The sequence below is a fragment of the Pristis pectinata genome, chromosome 12 (assembly GCF_009764475.1).
Source record: "Pristis pectinata isolate sPriPec2 chromosome 12, sPriPec2.1.pri, whole genome shotgun sequence".
NCBI classification, from domain to species: Eukaryota; Metazoa; Chordata; class Chondrichthyes; order Rhinopristiformes; family Pristidae; genus Pristis; species Pristis pectinata.
In genome coordinates, this window is record NC_067416.1 from 831,982 (window position 1) to 848,674 (window position 16,693).

Below are 16,693 nucleotides of genomic sequence, written 5' to 3' on the forward strand. Positions count from 1 at the left end.
TGCGCTCCTGCCACTTACACTGGGCCCCTGTGTACCCCATGCATGGACTCGAGGCTTTAAGCAGTAATGGGCCAGAGTATCTGAGCCAGGTCTTGACGTGTGGAGGCTGCAGCCCAGCTGCTGGTAAATGGGACCAGTGCAGATGGGCGGCGTGGATGTGCTGAACGGGTCCTGGTGAGGTCTTGGCACCAGATGTGAGGGGACTGGTGCCGGGGTCCGGCTGGGGGGGGTGACCCGGGGTCCCTGTCACTGCACAGACCAGGTCAGTAGGCGGCGCTCGCCATCGCCCTTGGGCTGCCGGGAGTTGTAGTCCAACACTTTCCCGACAGGGGGAGCGCCGTGGGGGGTGGGGGGGGCGGGGGGGCGATGCACTGCAGAACCCTGGAAATTGCGGTCCGCAAAGAGCCGCCGTCCGTGCATGCGCACTGGCGCCGGGTGAGGAATCCCGACCGGGACCACAGCTCCCAGTGGAGGGCCGTGTGCGCAGGTGCAGTGCCGGCCGTTGCTCCGTGCGCGGATTGCGCAGGTGCAGTGCCGACCGTTGCTCCGTGCGCAGGTGCAGTGCCGACCGTTGCTCCGTGCGCAGGTGCAGTGCCGGCCGTTGCTCCGTGCGCGGAGTGCGCAGGTGCAGTGCCGACCGTTGCTCCGTGCGCAGGTGCAGTGCCGGCCGTTGCTCCGTGCGCGGAGTGCGCAGGTGCAGTGCCGGCCGCCCGGGCCGCGGTTCCGTGCGCGGAGCAATGTCAAGATGTGAGGAGGACATGGAGCTGGGCGGATTCCAAGTGTCGGACAGCCGCAGCAGCTCGGCCGAAAACAGTGACCTGGAGTCGTGGCAGGAGGAAGACGAAGAATACTGTGAGGGAGCAGCGGGCCAGGCTGAGGTACGGACGGCAGAGGCCACCCCCGCTGACGGGCCCGCGCCCGCGGCATCCTCACGCGGGAGCTGCCGGGATACTGGAGGAGTCAGCACACTGCGCATGCGCCCGCCGCCGACTTTCCCGCCGGGGGAATGTCAATCAGCAGAAGGAGCGGCAATAAGTGGCTGGTCGCCGCGGCAACGGGGCGGGGCAGAGGGTGATGGGTGGGGCGTTATCGCTTGTTGTGTTGTGAGAACCAATAGGGATCCGCGTTTCATGTGATGTCAGCGTCGGGGCGGTCCTTGACTGACCACCTCGCGGCCTGACACAACGTGAGGAGACACTTGTCCTGAGTGGCCGCGAACAACGGGCAGCCCGGGTCTGCCGGCAGCCCAGCACCCCGGGACCACAGGCAGCCCGGCACCCTGAGCGGGACCCCTCTCTGCTCAGTCCATCCCAGACCCGACCTTGACCACCTCCCCTGCAGTGAAAATCTGCCCCCTGTCACATCCTCCAGGGACTCCAGCATGGAGGTTTTCTTTCATTAATCCAGGCTGATTCTGCTCTGCTTTGTCATTACGTCCTGCCTTTTTCCTGCTACTTAGGCCGGTTGGTCAGTGCCAGACTACCCACCCACTGCTGCTGGTCACCCATCCCCTCTCTCTGCACACTCTTAAGCTGCACTGTGACCACCTCCCTCTTTGTGCTATCCATGTTCTCAGCTGACTGATACACCACAGTGAATCCAACTCTAATTACACTGACCTAGCCAAAACAGGCAGGCAACATCCTTCACATGTTTGACACCAGAGTCCCAAAACAGCACAGAAGTACTTGGAAGACGGGAAATGCTTCAAGGACATCCTCAAAGCCACCTTGATTAAAAAGTAACATCCTCACTAGCTTAAAATGGAGAAGCAGCATCCAGATTGACGTTGAAGACCTTGCATGTATTTGGGCATGTAGGGAAGTTCAGCAAAACCCTCAGAAGGAGCACTTTACCTTCCTGCCAACTTCAAGCATCTCTTGTCCCAACTCAGAATCTGTGAATTCCACATTGGTCTCATCAGTCACCTGATCATTCACCAGGGAGGCCTCCATTGTCTCAGAAAATGTGGCTGCAGGACAGGGCTCCAGGTCAGACTGAAGCACAGGGTCCTAAGCGTTTCCCCCCCCCCCCCCCCCCCCCCCCCAAGCATCCTGGTAAATGTGCAGTCATTACTGCACACTCCCCCTTCCTCTTCCCTCCAGCCCCTCCCAGACATTCTCATCTCCCCTCTCCCATCGGGCAGAAGATACAAAAGCCTGAAAGCACATACCACTAGGCTCAAGGACAGCTTCTATCCCACTGTTATAAGACTATTGAACAGCTCCTTAGTACGATGAAGTGGACTCTTGACCTCACAATCTACCTCGTTGTGACCTTGCACCTTATTGTCTACTTGCACTGCATTTTCTCTAGCTGCGACACTTTATTCTGCATTCTGTTATTGTTTTACCCTGTACTACCTCGATGCACTGTGTAATGAATTGATCTGTATGAACGGTATGCAAGACAAGTTTTTCACTGTACCTCAGTACATGTGACAATAATAAACCTATACCAATTCATTAGTAAATGAGATTGAGGACCTCAGAGCAAGATTGCTTTCTCAGAGGGACATGAGTGACTCTGTTTTACAGAGACATGTCTCACCCCAACTCTCCTGACACAGCGCTCTAGCCCATGGGTTTTACGATCTACTGCATGGTTCAGATGGCAGTGTTGGGTAAGGATGGTAAAGATGACGGCATCTGCTTTATGATGAACTCATTATGGTTCACGGACATGGCAGTCTTATCCCATTCCTGCTCCCCTGATGTGGAACACCTGGCAGTGAAGTGCTAACTGTTCTACAGTGGGAGTTCTGACTGCAGTCTGCAATCATCCTGACTGCAGTCTACACCTCACCTCAGGCAGACATCAAGCTAGTGCTTGAGGAACTAAGTGCTGTAATCAACAAGAACAAAGTAGCCTGCCACCTGTCACATCGTGGCGGGAGACTTTAATCAGGCGAGCTTGAAGGAGTCTCTGCCTAACTACAATCAACACATCACCTGCAACACTAGAGGACCCAACACACTCGACCACTGCTGTACTGACTGCTCCATCCCTCGCCTGCACTTTGGTAAGTCTGACCACCTGGCTGTGCTTCTTCTGCCTGCGTACAGACAGAGACTGAAGAGCGCGGCACCGGTGAAGAGGACGATGAGGAGCTGGAGGCAGAGGAGTGGATTCGGGATTACTTCGAGTTGGTGGAAGGGACAATGTTCAAGGATTCGTCAGTGGACCTAAGTGAATATGCCACGATCATCACCGACACATGCGTGGTTGAGTGTTTACCCACAAAAACATTCCGAGTCTTCCCCAACCAGGAGTCCTGGATGAGCACTTGAAATCTGCTGAGGGCTAGATCTGTGGCGTTTAGGGCTGGCGACCCAGAGTCATATAAGAGGTCCAGGTACGACCTCCGGAAGCCCGTTGTGAGCACAAAGAGGCAATTTCAAACTAAACTGGAATCACAGGTGGATGCTTGACAGCTGTGGCAGAGCTTGCATATGACCATAACCATGACATAGGAGCAGAATTAGGCCATTCAGCCCATAGAGTCTGCTCCACCAATCGATCATGGATGATTTGTTTTTCCCTCTCAACCATATTCTCCTGCCTTCTCCTTGTAACCTTTGATGCCCTTACTAATCAAGAACCTATCAACCTCCACTTTAAATATACCCAATGACTTGGCCTCCATAGCCATCTGTGGCAATGAGTTCCACAGATTCACCACCCTTTGGCTAAAGAAATTCCTCCTCATCTCTGTTCTAAGGGAACATCCTTTTATTCTGAGGCTGTGCCCTCTGGTCCTAAGCTCTCCTACTGATGGAAACATCCTCTCCACGTCCACTCTATCCAGTCCTTTCAATATTCAGTGGGTTTCAATGAGATCCCCCCTCATCCTTCTAAACTTCAGCAAGTACAGGCCCAGAGCCATCAAACGGTCCTCATACGTTAACCCTTTCATCCCCGAGATCTTTCTCGTAAATCTCCTCTGGACCCTCTCCAATGCCAGCACATCCTTCCTTAGATATGGGGCCCAAAACTGCTCACAATACTCCAAATGTGGTCTGACCAACACCTTATAAAGCTTCAACATTACATCCTTGCTTTTATATTCTAGACCTCTTGAAATGAGTGCTAACATTGAATTGCCTTCCTTACTATTGACTCAACCTGCAAGTTAACCTTTAGGGAATCCTGCACTAGGACTCACAAGTCCCTTTGTACCTCCGATTTCTGAATTCTCTCCCCATTTAGAAAATAGTCTACACCTTTATAGTCATGCACTTTGGTAGAAGGAATACACTTCCCTACACTGTATTCCATCTGACATTTCTTTGCCTATTTCTCCCAACTTGTCCAAGTCCTGCAGACTCCCTGCTTCCTCAACACTACCTGTCCCTCCACCTATCTTTGTATCATCCGCGAACTTGGCCACAAAGCCTTCAGTTCCATCATCCAGATCGTTAACATATAATGTGAAAAATAGCAGACCCAACACATCACCAGCAGCCAACCAGAAAAGGCCCCCTTTATTCCCACTTTGTCTTCTGCCAGTCAGCCAATCTTCTGTCCATGCTAGTACCTTTCCTGTAATACCATGGGCTCCTATCTTGTTTAGCAGCCTCATGTGCGGAACCTTGTCAAAGGCCTTCTGAAAATCCAAATAAACAACATCCACTGACTCTCCTTTGTCCATCCTGCCTGTTACTTCCTCAAAGAATTCCAACAGATTTGTCAGGCAAGATCTCCCCTTAAGGAAACTATGCAGACTTTGGCCTATTTTATCAGGTGCTTCCAAGTACCTTGCTCAATATAATTTCCTACAAGGCAAGATCAGGTAGCATAAGTGGCAATGACCCATCATGGTGAGCTCAATGCCTTTTACGCAGGTTTTGACTGGGGGATCTCTAACACACTCGCACGAGCCCCCACATCACCACTTGAACTCTGTAATCCCAGTCTCTGAGGCTGACGTCCGGGCATCCTTCAAGAGGGTGAATCCACAAAAAGCGTCTGGACCAGACGGTGAACCTGGCCAAATACTAAAGATCTGTGTGGACCAACTGGCTGGAATATATACAGACATTCAACCTCTTGTTTCTGTGGTCTGAGGTTCTCACCTGCTTCAAAAAGGCATTTACTGTACCAGTGCCCAAGAAGAGCGTGGTGACCTGCCTCAATGACTGCCGTCTGATAGTGCTACATCAACAGTAATGAAGTGCTTCGAGAGGTTGGTTATGGCGTGAATCACCTCCGGTCTCAGAGATGACCTGGATCCACTCCAATTTGCCCACTGCCACAACAGTTCAACAGCAGATGCGATTTCTCTGGCCTTTCACTCTGCTCTGGACCATCTGGATAACAGGAACATAGGTCAGGCTGCTGTTCATCGACTACAGCTCGGCATTCAACACAATCATCCCATCCAAACTCCTCATCAAGCTTCAAGACTTGGGCCTCTGCACCCCACTCTACAACTGGATACTCAACTTCCTCATTGGCAGATCTCAATCAGTTGGTAACAACATCTCCTCCTCGCTGATCATCAACACAGGTGCACCTCAAGGCTGCGTGCTTAGCCCACTGCTCTACTCCCTATACAGACATGACTGTCGCTAAGCACAGCTCCAGTGCCATCTTCAAATTCACCAATGACACTGCTGTTGTTGGATGAATTACAGGTGGTGATGAGTCAGCTTACCGGAGCGAGAGAGGACACCTGGTTGAGTGGTGGTGCAACAACAATCTCTCGCTCAATGTCAGCAAAACTAAAGAGCTGATTGTTGACTTCAGGAAGGGGAAGGAGGGTGAACATGTGCCAGTCTGCACTGGGGGATCGGTGGTGGAGAGAGTCAGCAGCTTTAAATTCCTGGGAATTAACATATCAGACACATTGATATCCTGGGCCCAGCACATGGATGCAATCATAAGGGAAGCATGCCAGCATCTTCATTTTCTGAGGAGGTTAAGGAGGTTCAGCTTGTCACCAAACATTCTAACAGATGTACTGTTGAAAGTATCCTGACTGGTTGCATTATGGTCTGGTACGGCAATTCAAATGCACAGGAACGTAAGAAGCTGCAGAGTAGTGGACTCTGTCCAATACATCATGGCCACATCCCTCCCCACCACTGGAGACACAAAAGAGACTGCAATGCTGGAGCTCTGGAGCAACACACCCAAAATGTTGGAGGAACACAGCAGGTCAGGCAGCATCTATGGAGGGAAATGAACAGTTGATGTTTCGGGCCGAGACCCTTCATCAGGACTGGAAAGGAAGAGGGCAGAAGCCAGAATAAAATGGTGGGGGGAGGGGGAGGAGCACGAGCTGGCAGCTGACAGGTGAGTCCAGGTGAGAGGGGAAGGTAGGTGGGTTGGGGAGGGAGGGAAAGTGGGAAAGATGTGAGAAGCTGGGAGGTGATGGGTGGAAGAGGCACAAAGGGCTGAAGAAGAAGGAATGTGATAGGAGAGGACAGTGGACCATGGAAAAAAGGGAAGGAGGTGGGGAACCAGGGGGAGAAAGGTGTGGGTGATGGGCAGGTTGTGAATGTGGGAAAGGGGCAGGAGAAGGGGTGAGGGGGCAGAAGGATAAGGGAAAACAAAGGCGGGGGGGGGGGGAACAGAGGGGAGTGGTTACCGGAAGTCAGAGAAATCAATGTTGATGCCATCAGGTTGGAGACTGCCAAGATGGAATATGAGATGTTGGTCCTCTAATCTGCGTCTTGCCTCAACTTGGCAGTAGAGGAGGCCGTGGACAGACATGTCACTGTGGGATTGGGAAGTGGAATTAAAATGGCTGGCCAGCGGGAGATCCTGGCTGTTGTGGCGGACGGAGTGAAGGTGCTCGATGAAGTGATTCCCCCAATCTGCGTCGGGCCTGGATGCAATAAATGACCCCGATAGATTCACGTGTGAAGTGCTACTTTAAATGACACCAATGGACGCGCATTCTAAAATCTATCTGTTTTGACCATGCTCAGTGACTTATCCTCCAGACCCCTCTTGAGTGGAGAATTCCAAGTATTCACCACCCTTGTGTTGAAGACCATTCTTGTCACAGAGACATAGTCATAGAGTCATACAGCACGGAAACAGGCCCTTTGACCGAATTGGTCCGTGCCAACCAAGGTTCCTGTCTAAGCTAGTTCCATTTGCCTGCATTTGGTCCATGGGCCTCTAACTCTTTCCTATCCATATACCTGTCCAAGTACCTTTTAAATGTTGTTAATGCACCTGCCTCACCCACTCCTCTGGTAGCTTGTTCCATATACTGACCACTCTCTGGTTGAAAACATTGCCACTCAGGTTCTTAATAAATTTCTCCCCTCTCACCTTAAACCTACGGCCTCTAATTCTTGATTCCCCAACCCTGGGAAAAAGACTGTGCGCATTCACCCTGTCTATATCCCTCATTGTTGGTTCCAAACGGCTGTTCCCTGACTTTGAGACTTGGTCTCCTAGTTTTAGACATCCCAGGCAGGGGAAACATCAACTCCACATCTGTCAAGAACCTGTTGACTATTTCCTTACAAGGGTTAGAGGCACATCCAGTAAATGCTATTCAAAGGCAATGGATGAAAGATTAGGGGATTGCCTCATTTGTACTGTTGGAAGGGGGAGTAGGCTCCACCAGGCAAGTATGGATTGGCAATCCAAACCATGGGCAATTGATTTGATTCACAATGTAACTTAAATGCTTCAGGACTTGGCTGAAATAGCCTCCAGTGCTGGAAACAAGTGCTGCTGCACAGTCAGGCTCTGGGCATGAATTTTAGATTAGGTGCTCCATTTATCAGACAGGGAGGGAGGCTCTGAGAGGACTGATTATCAATACTCCATTTACCAGGCTAAGAGGGAGGTACTGAGAGAATCTGTTTTTCTTCCAGCAGAGTATTTGTCTGGCTGATGTGAATCCCTACATCCTGTGTCCTATCTGTAGAGGCTACTTCATTGATGCCACCACCATCACCGAGTGCCTGCATACCTGTAAGTAGCTATGCTCTCAGAAACTGCCTTCACCGGCAGGACACTTCCCATTGCTTACTTGTTAATGTGATGTGTCCTGTTACACAGAAAAGGAATCTCTCACAGATGTGATAGCGAGGTTAATAGGTAACACGTGTAAGAAGAGTGCAGGTTCAGATTGAATACAGAAATGTAGACTGGTGGTGCAGTGCAGCACTGAGAGAGCACAGCCTTGCTGGAGGAGATATGATGCCAAGCCCTCATCTGTTCTTTCGGGTAAACATGAAAGATCTCGAAGCATTATTCTGAAAAAGCAAAGGAGTTTTTTTCTGGTGGCCTGGGGCCAATGTTAAATCCTCAATAACACTGCTAAAGCAATTTATTGATAATTATCATGCTGCTGTTTGTGGGAGCTTGCTGTGCATGAGCTGGCTGCTGGGATTCCAACACCTCAGCGGTGAGCAGTGCAGAAATACCTCATTGTTCTTGTGGTGAGAAAGCAGCTGATCAAATCCACCTTTGTCCTTTTCATTATAAATGAGCTTTGAACACACCCCAGTTGTTTCACCGAGCACAAAGCACTTGTAGTAAGCATTGTATAGGTCAACAACAGTGGTCAACACAGAAAAACCAAGAAGCAACTATTCAGCCCCTTAAGCCTGTTTCATTACCCAGTGAGGTCAAGGCTGATCTGTGGCCCAACTCCCATCTATCCTCCTTATCTCCTATATCCTGGTGCCTAACAAACCATTGGTCTCTGGTCCGACGTTTCCCACTGACCTTCAGCATCCATTGCCTTGGCAGAGGGGTTTCCATCTTTCCTTCGTCCTCCTGGTGAAGGAATGCTTCCTGATGTCACCCTGGAGCCTTGTTTTAGATTCCTTCCCTCCCAGCTCCTTCACCCTGCTCCACCATTCAATGAGATTGAAGCTAATCCTCTCCACTTTCCTCACAATTCCCCATGTCCTCCATTCTCTGAGCACCCAGAAATCTGCCCACCTCATCCCTGAACCTACTCAAAGACTGAGCATTTATGGCTGTCCTGGGGGTGGAGGATTTAATGACCCTCTGCGTGCTGAGATTTCACTTCATCAGTCTTAAATGTCTGGCCCCTTTTCCTGAGACTCTGCCTCTCACTATCCAACCTATTAGTCCAGATCCTGAATGTTTGATGAGCTGACCCCTGACCTGCAGTGAGTTTGGGCACGTTTCTCAATTGTTCATCCAGCTGAACCCCCTCACCTCAGGAGTCACTCTGTCACCAGTGTGTCCTGGCATCGTTGCGAGTTCGTGCTCACTGTCTCTCACTGTGTCTGTTGCTGGAATTTCTCACTTTGAGTGTCAGTAACTTGTTTCCCATGCCGATGTTGCTCCATTGTGAAATTCCCGCCTTGTGTCTCTGCAGTCTGTAAGAGCTGCATCGTGAAACATTTTGACAACAGCAACCGCTGTCCAAAGTGCAACATTACTGTCCACCAGACACAGCCGCTGTACAACATCAGGTGAGTGGTCAGTGGGGAGCAGGGAAAGGGGGAAGTCACACAGGATGAGTGGGAACAATGGAGGAGTCTGATGGGCTTCTGGGGCAGGGGAGTGAAAGCAGATGAGTGATTCACAGGGGTCAAGAGGATTCAGTGAGAAGGCACATAGGGGCTCACGGTCTGTGAAGAGGGATATGGGTGTTCTGTCTGAGTGTTTGGGTGACAGCTAGAGGGATAGATAATGGGTACCCTGTGACTGGGGAGGATATTAGGGGGTCAGTGAGGGAAGTTATCAGGTGCTGCGGGTGAGTGACGAGGTGATAGGGTGGAGGGTTTCAGTGATGCTTCTTTCCCAGGACCCTTTCACCTACCACTGAGTCCTCCAATGTAAGTGTTGGGTGCTGATGTTGTTCAGCTAAGTGTCACGCTACTGGTGTCGAAGTGCCCATCATCACTCGTTGCTCTATCCCAGCTAGAATCATACATTGTGTGGTTTACATCTCTGATTGTGATGTTTATGTTGTGATCTTGTTGAGGGTGAGGATGCAGAAACTGAGGAGGTTCAGCATAGAATCACACGACCTTAGACCCACCGAGTCCGTGCCACCATCTCCACACTAACCCCATTTACCAGCACTTGGTCCGTAGCCTTCTATGCCTTGGTGGTCCAAGTGCTTGTTTTGTCCAGATACTTGGAAGTGGAATAGGATTTGGTTTATTATTGTCACATGTACCGAGGTCCAGTGAAAAGCTTTGTTTTGCCTGCCGTCCATACACATCGCTTCATTACACATTGCACTGAGGTAGTACAAGTGAAAACAGTAACAGAATGCAGAGTAAAGTGTTACAGCTACAGAGAAAGTGCAGTGCAGGCAGACAATAAGGTGCAAGGCCATAATGAGGTAGATTTGAGGTCAAGAGTCCATCTTATTGTACTAGGGGACCGTTCGATAGTCTTATAACAGTGGGATAGAAGCTCTCCTTGTGCCTGGTGGTACGTGCTTTCAGGCTTTTACATCTTCTGTCCGATGGGAGAGATAAGAAGAGAGAATGTCCTGTGGGAGGAGTCTTTGATTATGCTGGCTGCTTTACCAAGGCAGCGAGAGGTATAGACAAGAGGCCATGGAGGGGAGGCTGGTTTTCATGGTGTGCTGAGCTGTGTCCACAACTCTCTGCAGTTTCTTGCAATCATGGGCAGAGCAGTTGCCATACCAAACCGTGATGCATCCGGATAGAATGCTTTAAGAAACCTCAACTGTTGTGAGAGTATTTGCCTCCACCACCCCCTTAGGCAGTGCGTTCCAGGTTCCAACTACCTCTGGGGAGGAAAACATTCTTCCCAAGATCCCTTCTAAACCTCTTACTCCTTATTCTAAACCAATGCCCTCTAGTTCTACTGTGGGGAAGAGTTTCCTACTATTAAACTATCTGTGTTCTCCTAATTTTGTAGTCTCTATAAAGTGTCCCCAGGCATCATCCCCAAGGAAAACAAACTCAGTCTATCCAGTCTCTGCTCATTCCTGAAACACTCCAGCCAACATCCTGTTGAATCTCCTCTACACCCTCCCCTGTGTGATCATGTCCTTGCATGGTGTGGTGACCAGAACTGTACACAGTATTCCAGTTGTGGCCTAGCCAGTGTTTTATAAAGTTGTATCATTACCTCCATGTTCTCATGTGCTATGCTTCGGCTAGTGAAGGCAAGAATCTTGTATGCTGCCTCCACCACCCTATCTACCTGTGCTGCTACATTCAGGGATCCTTGGACTTGTACACTAAGGTCACTCTGTTCTTCAATAGAAACAACCCCCATGTTGCAGCAGTTTGGGTAATGGAAATGCACTCTTACGGAATTCACAAATCATTACCAAACAATTTGAGATACAGAATAAGAATTTGCTCTTACTGGAATTTCTGTGGAAAAAATAAACACAAAGTCTATAACTTCCCAGCAGTAATCAAATGGACCCCATTGCCTGTAAGTATTGGAGCTGCTGGTTCACAGTGGGAGGTGGCGGGGGGTGGGAGGCACTTCAGAGATTTGCTTTGGAAACTGACAAGGCAGTCTCTTCTATTGATACTTTCTAGTTAATTAAAACAACAACCCTTTCTTTTCTGTCTCCATTCAATTTGGATTCCCTGTAAATGGTTCAAACAGTTTTCTTCATTTTCATGGGCCTTTGGTGATCTGAACTAAGCGTGCTGTAAGTGACAAAGTGAACTCTGTGTGTTTCAATCCAGGATCAGTCAGTTGGTTGCAATTTTTCTCTGTATAACTGGGTTTAGGAACTGTTTTATCGATCTAGATCATGTTTCCATAACACCATTTCAATCAGCTGGTTTATAAACATCTGATCAGGAATTTGGATTTTGTTTTTAATGTAATGACATGCATCACAGTGTAGGTAGAATAAACTTCCCATTTTCTTGGCTGAACTTGCCTCTGAGCTAGGAGAAAAGTCATTGCAAGTTTAAAGTCTCAGAAGTCCCTTGCCTATCGACCGCACACCCACAGGTTCACTACTGTTGGGAGAAGAACATCCTACAGGGACGTATCACCATTTAATGGGAAATGGGGGTTTGCGTTACAGAAAATCGCTCTCAACCTTCTCAACCCACCCCCCCCCACCAACTTGGGGTCACCCATACTCCCGAGGGCCCTATCATTCATGGTGTACGTCCCACCCCGATTACACCTCACAAAGTGCGTCACCTCACACATCAGGATAAAACTCCATTGCCTTGTTCTGCCCATTGTACCAACTGATCACCATCCTGAAGCCTACAACTACTCTCCCCACTATCAACAACACTGCTGTCATCCACAAACTTACTAATCATACCTCCTATGTCTATAATGTGTGTAACCAACAGTCGGGGTCCCAGTGAAACTCCACTGGTCAGACTTCCAACCACAAAACAACCGTCCACCATCATCCTCTGCCTCCATTTACCAAGCCATATTAGGATCCACATTTGCCTCCGTAGTCCTCTGGCATTTAACTGGATCAGGGCAGATCTGTGCCCAGCCTGGCTCCCTGTCTCAGCAAAGCTTGCCTGAAAAATGCCTGGTACCAGGTTTAGGAGGGGCAGTTCCAGAGTTCTACGTGTGGAAAAGATCCTGGCTTCACCACTGAACAAAGTTCTCTAATTAAACCAGGCCAGGTATTTTGGTTACCTCAAGCAGCTGGATCTTATCTAAACTTCCCATGCTCAAGGAGTACATCAAATCCTTAACAATTTAACTCTCTCAGCCTCAGTATCATTAAGTGAGTTTTGTCTCCAAGCGCAGTCTCTTCTGAGTTAATGCCCAGAACTGAATCCAGGGCTCAAGATGTGGTCCGAATGTGGACTGCAATTAAACATCACTTCCCTGCCCGTCTTCCACCAGCCTGACATCCCCACATCCCACAACCCCATCCCCATCCCCCTCCCCATCCCCACCCCCACATCCCTACAACCCCATCCCCATCCATTCAAATCTGTAGCTGGTGTTCCAGCACCTTTCTGATTGTTTTCTGCATCAGCTCCCTTGCCTTTGGTGATTAGTCCCTTTACATCACATCTTTCGGTCCCTCCTCCGGGGAAGATGTTCTGATTTGCCTTCTTCAGATGACATCCACTTTCCATCTCTCTCACTCAGTCCGCCGTGGTCAATGTCTAACTTGTGCTGTTTGTTTTCCAGGCTGGACAGAAAATTGCAAGATATTGTTTACAAGCTGGTGCCCAACCTAGAGAGCAGTAAGTAGTGTGCTGACACTGAATGAGTCGTCCAAATACTGACATGTCTTTCTCTGAGAGTCGAGGCCACAATGAGTGCTCGCTTTCACAGTCCTTGTGGGTCACACACACATGGGGAAGATCCCCAGCTCAGCGCACTGGCTGTGTGCACGAACTGGGACCGTATGAACGATGATTCAAAGCAGCTTCTTCCCTCTGTGCCAAGTCCCTCCTTCCTCATCAGGGAAGGCAGCAGAGGGAATTACTGATGGCACGGGCTTGTGCCCGACTCTCTCTGAGTGAATCAGAAAGAGCACCTAACCCTTATCATGCCAGTCTGGGTGCACTGGACAGTGAAGTTAACCCTTGCTGTCCCACTGGGCAGTGGAGTTAACTCCCTTTGTTCCAGTCAGCATCCAGTGGACTTTGACTTTGATTTCACGGCCAGAGTTGTAATTCTTCTGAAATTAAATTTTCTCAAGGATGTCTCTGAGTGATGTGAGTTTCTTTGTATCCAGGTGAGAAAAGACGGCTTCATGAATTCTACACAGAGAGAGGGCTTGAGGTCCCCAAGCCAGGTGAGTGAGCAGAAGTTGCCTCCAGCATAAATACCATCCATTCCTTTGCTCTCTGTTGCTCGCCAGTAACTGGGCTCAACCACACTGTTTACATCTTGTTGTGAGATCACCTATTTCCTGTAACCTCATCCAACTCCATACTGCCTTAGCTCATGGTGTGTCGAAATCTGCCTCTAGACCCCCTCCCCCCTTCTCTCTCCCCTTCCCTCACCCCTTCTCTCTCCCCTTCTCTCTCCCCTTCTCTCTCCCCTTCCCTCCCCCTTGCCCCCTTCCCTTTGCCCCTCCCCTCTGCCCCCTTCCCTCTCTCCCCTTGCTCTTTCCCTCTCCCCCTCACCCCTTCCCCTCTCCCCCCTTGCCCCTTCCCCCATTGCTCCTGCCCCCACACCCCTTTCCCCTCACCCCTTCACCCTCTGCCCCTCTTCCCTCTACCCCCTCGCTCCTTCCCTCTCCATAAGATACAGGAGCAGAGTTAGGCCATTCGGCCAATCGAGTCTGTTCCATCATTCGATCATGACTGATTTTTTTTTAAAACCCCATTCTCCTGCCATCTCCCTGTAACCCTTAACCCCCTTAGCAATCAAGAACCTATCAATCTCTGCCTTAAATATACCCAATAACTTGGTCTCCACAGCCCTCTGTGGCAACGAATTCCACAGCTTCATCACCCTCTGGCTGAAGAAATTCCTCCTCATCTCTGTTATAAAGGGACATCCCTTTATTCTTGAGGCTTTGCCCTCTGGTCCAAGACTCTCCAGCTACTGTATTCCCACTACGTCATCTCCATGTCCACTCTATCCACATCTATCGTATCTGGTAGGTTTCAATGAGGTCCCCCCTCATCCTTCTGAACTCCAATGAATACAGGCCCAGAGCTGTCAAATGCTCCTCATATGTTAACCCTTTCATTCCTAGAATCATTCTTGTGAACCTCCTCTGGACCCTCTCCACGGCCGGCACATCCTTCCTTAGATATGGGGCCTAAAATTCTATCATATTATGGTCACTGCCTCCTAAGGGTTCCTTCACCTTAAGCTCCCTGATCAATTTTGCCTCATTACAGAACACCAAATCCAGAATTACCTGTTCCCCGCTGGGCTCAATCAGAAGCTACTCTAAAAAGCCATCTTGCAGACATTCCACAAATTCCTTTTCTTGTGGTCCACTGGCAACCTGATTTTCCCAGTCTACCTGCATATTGAAGTCCCCCATGATCACTCTTCCCTTCTCTCCTTTACTCTCTCCTTCCCTCACCCCAGTTAACATGACTCATAAGCCCTACCACTGTCACAAGTCCTTTGACTGCCTGCCCTTGTATGTCCTGTTTAGTGATGTTACAGTGAAGCACCTTCAGAGTTTTACTAGAAACCTAAATTGGGGTGTACAGCTCTCTCCTGACCATTGTCGGTTTTGTCTGGTTCTCTGCTGTCCAGTTGTCCAGGTACCTAACAACGGTAAAGTGAGTCGTATCCGATCCCTGGGTAAAAAGCTGTCACTGTCCGTGGCTCCGCCAGAGGATCCTCCACCTCATCTTGACATCTCTTTGGTGCTCGAGTTTATTGGGTGAGTCATGTCTCACAGATAGGTTTTGTTAACCTGCAATTAGAAAGGTCGACAGTGTGTTGGGCTTTATTGCAAAAAGAGTTGATTACAAGAATGAAGATGTCTCTCTCCACTTCATAGAGGCCTTGGTGAGGCCATAGCTGGAACTGTGTGCAGGTCTGGTCTCCCCACCTAACGAAGGAAATACTTGCAACAGCAGTTCACCACATTGATTCCTGGTATGGCAGGTTTGTCATACGAGAGAGACTAAACTAACTTGTGATCTTCTAACAGGGCTGCTGGGGTAGGCTCAGAACTGATGTTTCCCTTGGCTGGATGTCTAGAACCTGGGTTCACATTCTCAAAGAAGGGGTTGGTTTTCACAACTGAGATGGGAAGAAATTTCTTCACCTGTTCACCCTGTAGTGAACCTTTAGAATTCTCTACCCAACAGGGCTGTGGAGGCTCAGTTGCTGAGCATATGAAGGGGTATGGTGCTGGAATGTTCTGTGCGAGAAAGTGGCACTGAGGTGAAAGATCAGCCATGATCTTGTTGAATGTTGGAGCAGGCACAAGGGGTCAACTGGCACTGCTGAAATATTTTTCTAATGTTTCATATGTTTATTGAGACCTGGGTGATTGTTGAGTGAAAGGCCTCGAGACATTGTCCATCAGCAAGGTGCCTCATGAAGGCTTTGCTGAGTCATGTGTTTCTGGATGCAGACACCAGTGTGTTACTCAGGAGGTGGCCTTTAGGATGTTAAACCGATGAATGTAAATGATCCCACAGCACCATTGTTGCTTGAAGGGCAGGGAGTTCTTCCCCACTCTCCGAGTGAACTTCGCTTCATAGTGTTGGACAAGGTATCGGATTAATTGGTCCTCCTATGGTGGTTGTTGTGGGGTTCAGATGTGCACATTGGGTGCCGTATTTCAAACATTCTAACTTTTAGAGTGATTCAGAATCCATCCTCATGCTATCCCAGCAGGTTTCTGAACAACTCAAAATTATAGAGGTTTGGAAAGGTTCCACGGAAATGTAAATGCTCCATTGGAATTTTGCGAAAATTTAAAATAAGGAATTAAACCAGAAAATGCTGCCAGTGGCTGTCTGGCCTGTATCTGTGACGGCAAGCTATCTTTGGGTGAGATTCCTTGCTTTCTGACAGGCAACCTCTCTGGAGTGATTTAGGTTGAACAGCCATGACTAGGGAATGGATACTTAAAACTGATGTTCATGAGAGCATTGTTACCGGGACTGAGGACTGTGAGCTGGCACGGTGTTGTTACCGGGACTGAGGACTGTGAGCTGGCACGGTGTTGTTACCGGGGCTGAGGACTGTGAGCTGGCATGGTGTTGTTACCAGGACTGAGGACTGTGAGCTGGCACGGTGTTGTTACCGGGGCTGAGGACTGTGAGCTGGCACGGTGTTGTTACCGGGACTGAGGACTGTG

General features: G+C 49.4%; 1 protein-coding gene across 1 annotated transcript in view; it reads left to right on the forward strand.

The window, feature by feature from the left end:
* Positions 1-366: 366 nt before the first annotated feature.
* LOC127576856 (polycomb group RING finger protein 6-like) overlaps positions 367-16,693 on the forward strand; it is a 49,702-nt gene continuing 33,375 nt past the window's right edge. Inside the window, exons 1-7 of the mRNA XM_052027660.1 lie at positions 367-509; positions 557-878; positions 7,842-7,941; positions 9,326-9,422; positions 13,087-13,142; positions 13,640-13,699; positions 15,130-15,259. Of these exons, the coding sequence (XP_051883620.1) occupies positions 367-509; positions 557-878; positions 7,842-7,941; positions 9,326-9,422; positions 13,087-13,142; positions 13,640-13,699; positions 15,130-15,259 (908 nt within the window). The remainder of the gene's footprint in view (positions 510-556; positions 879-7,841; positions 7,942-9,325; positions 9,423-13,086; positions 13,143-13,639; positions 13,700-15,129; positions 15,260-16,693) is intronic.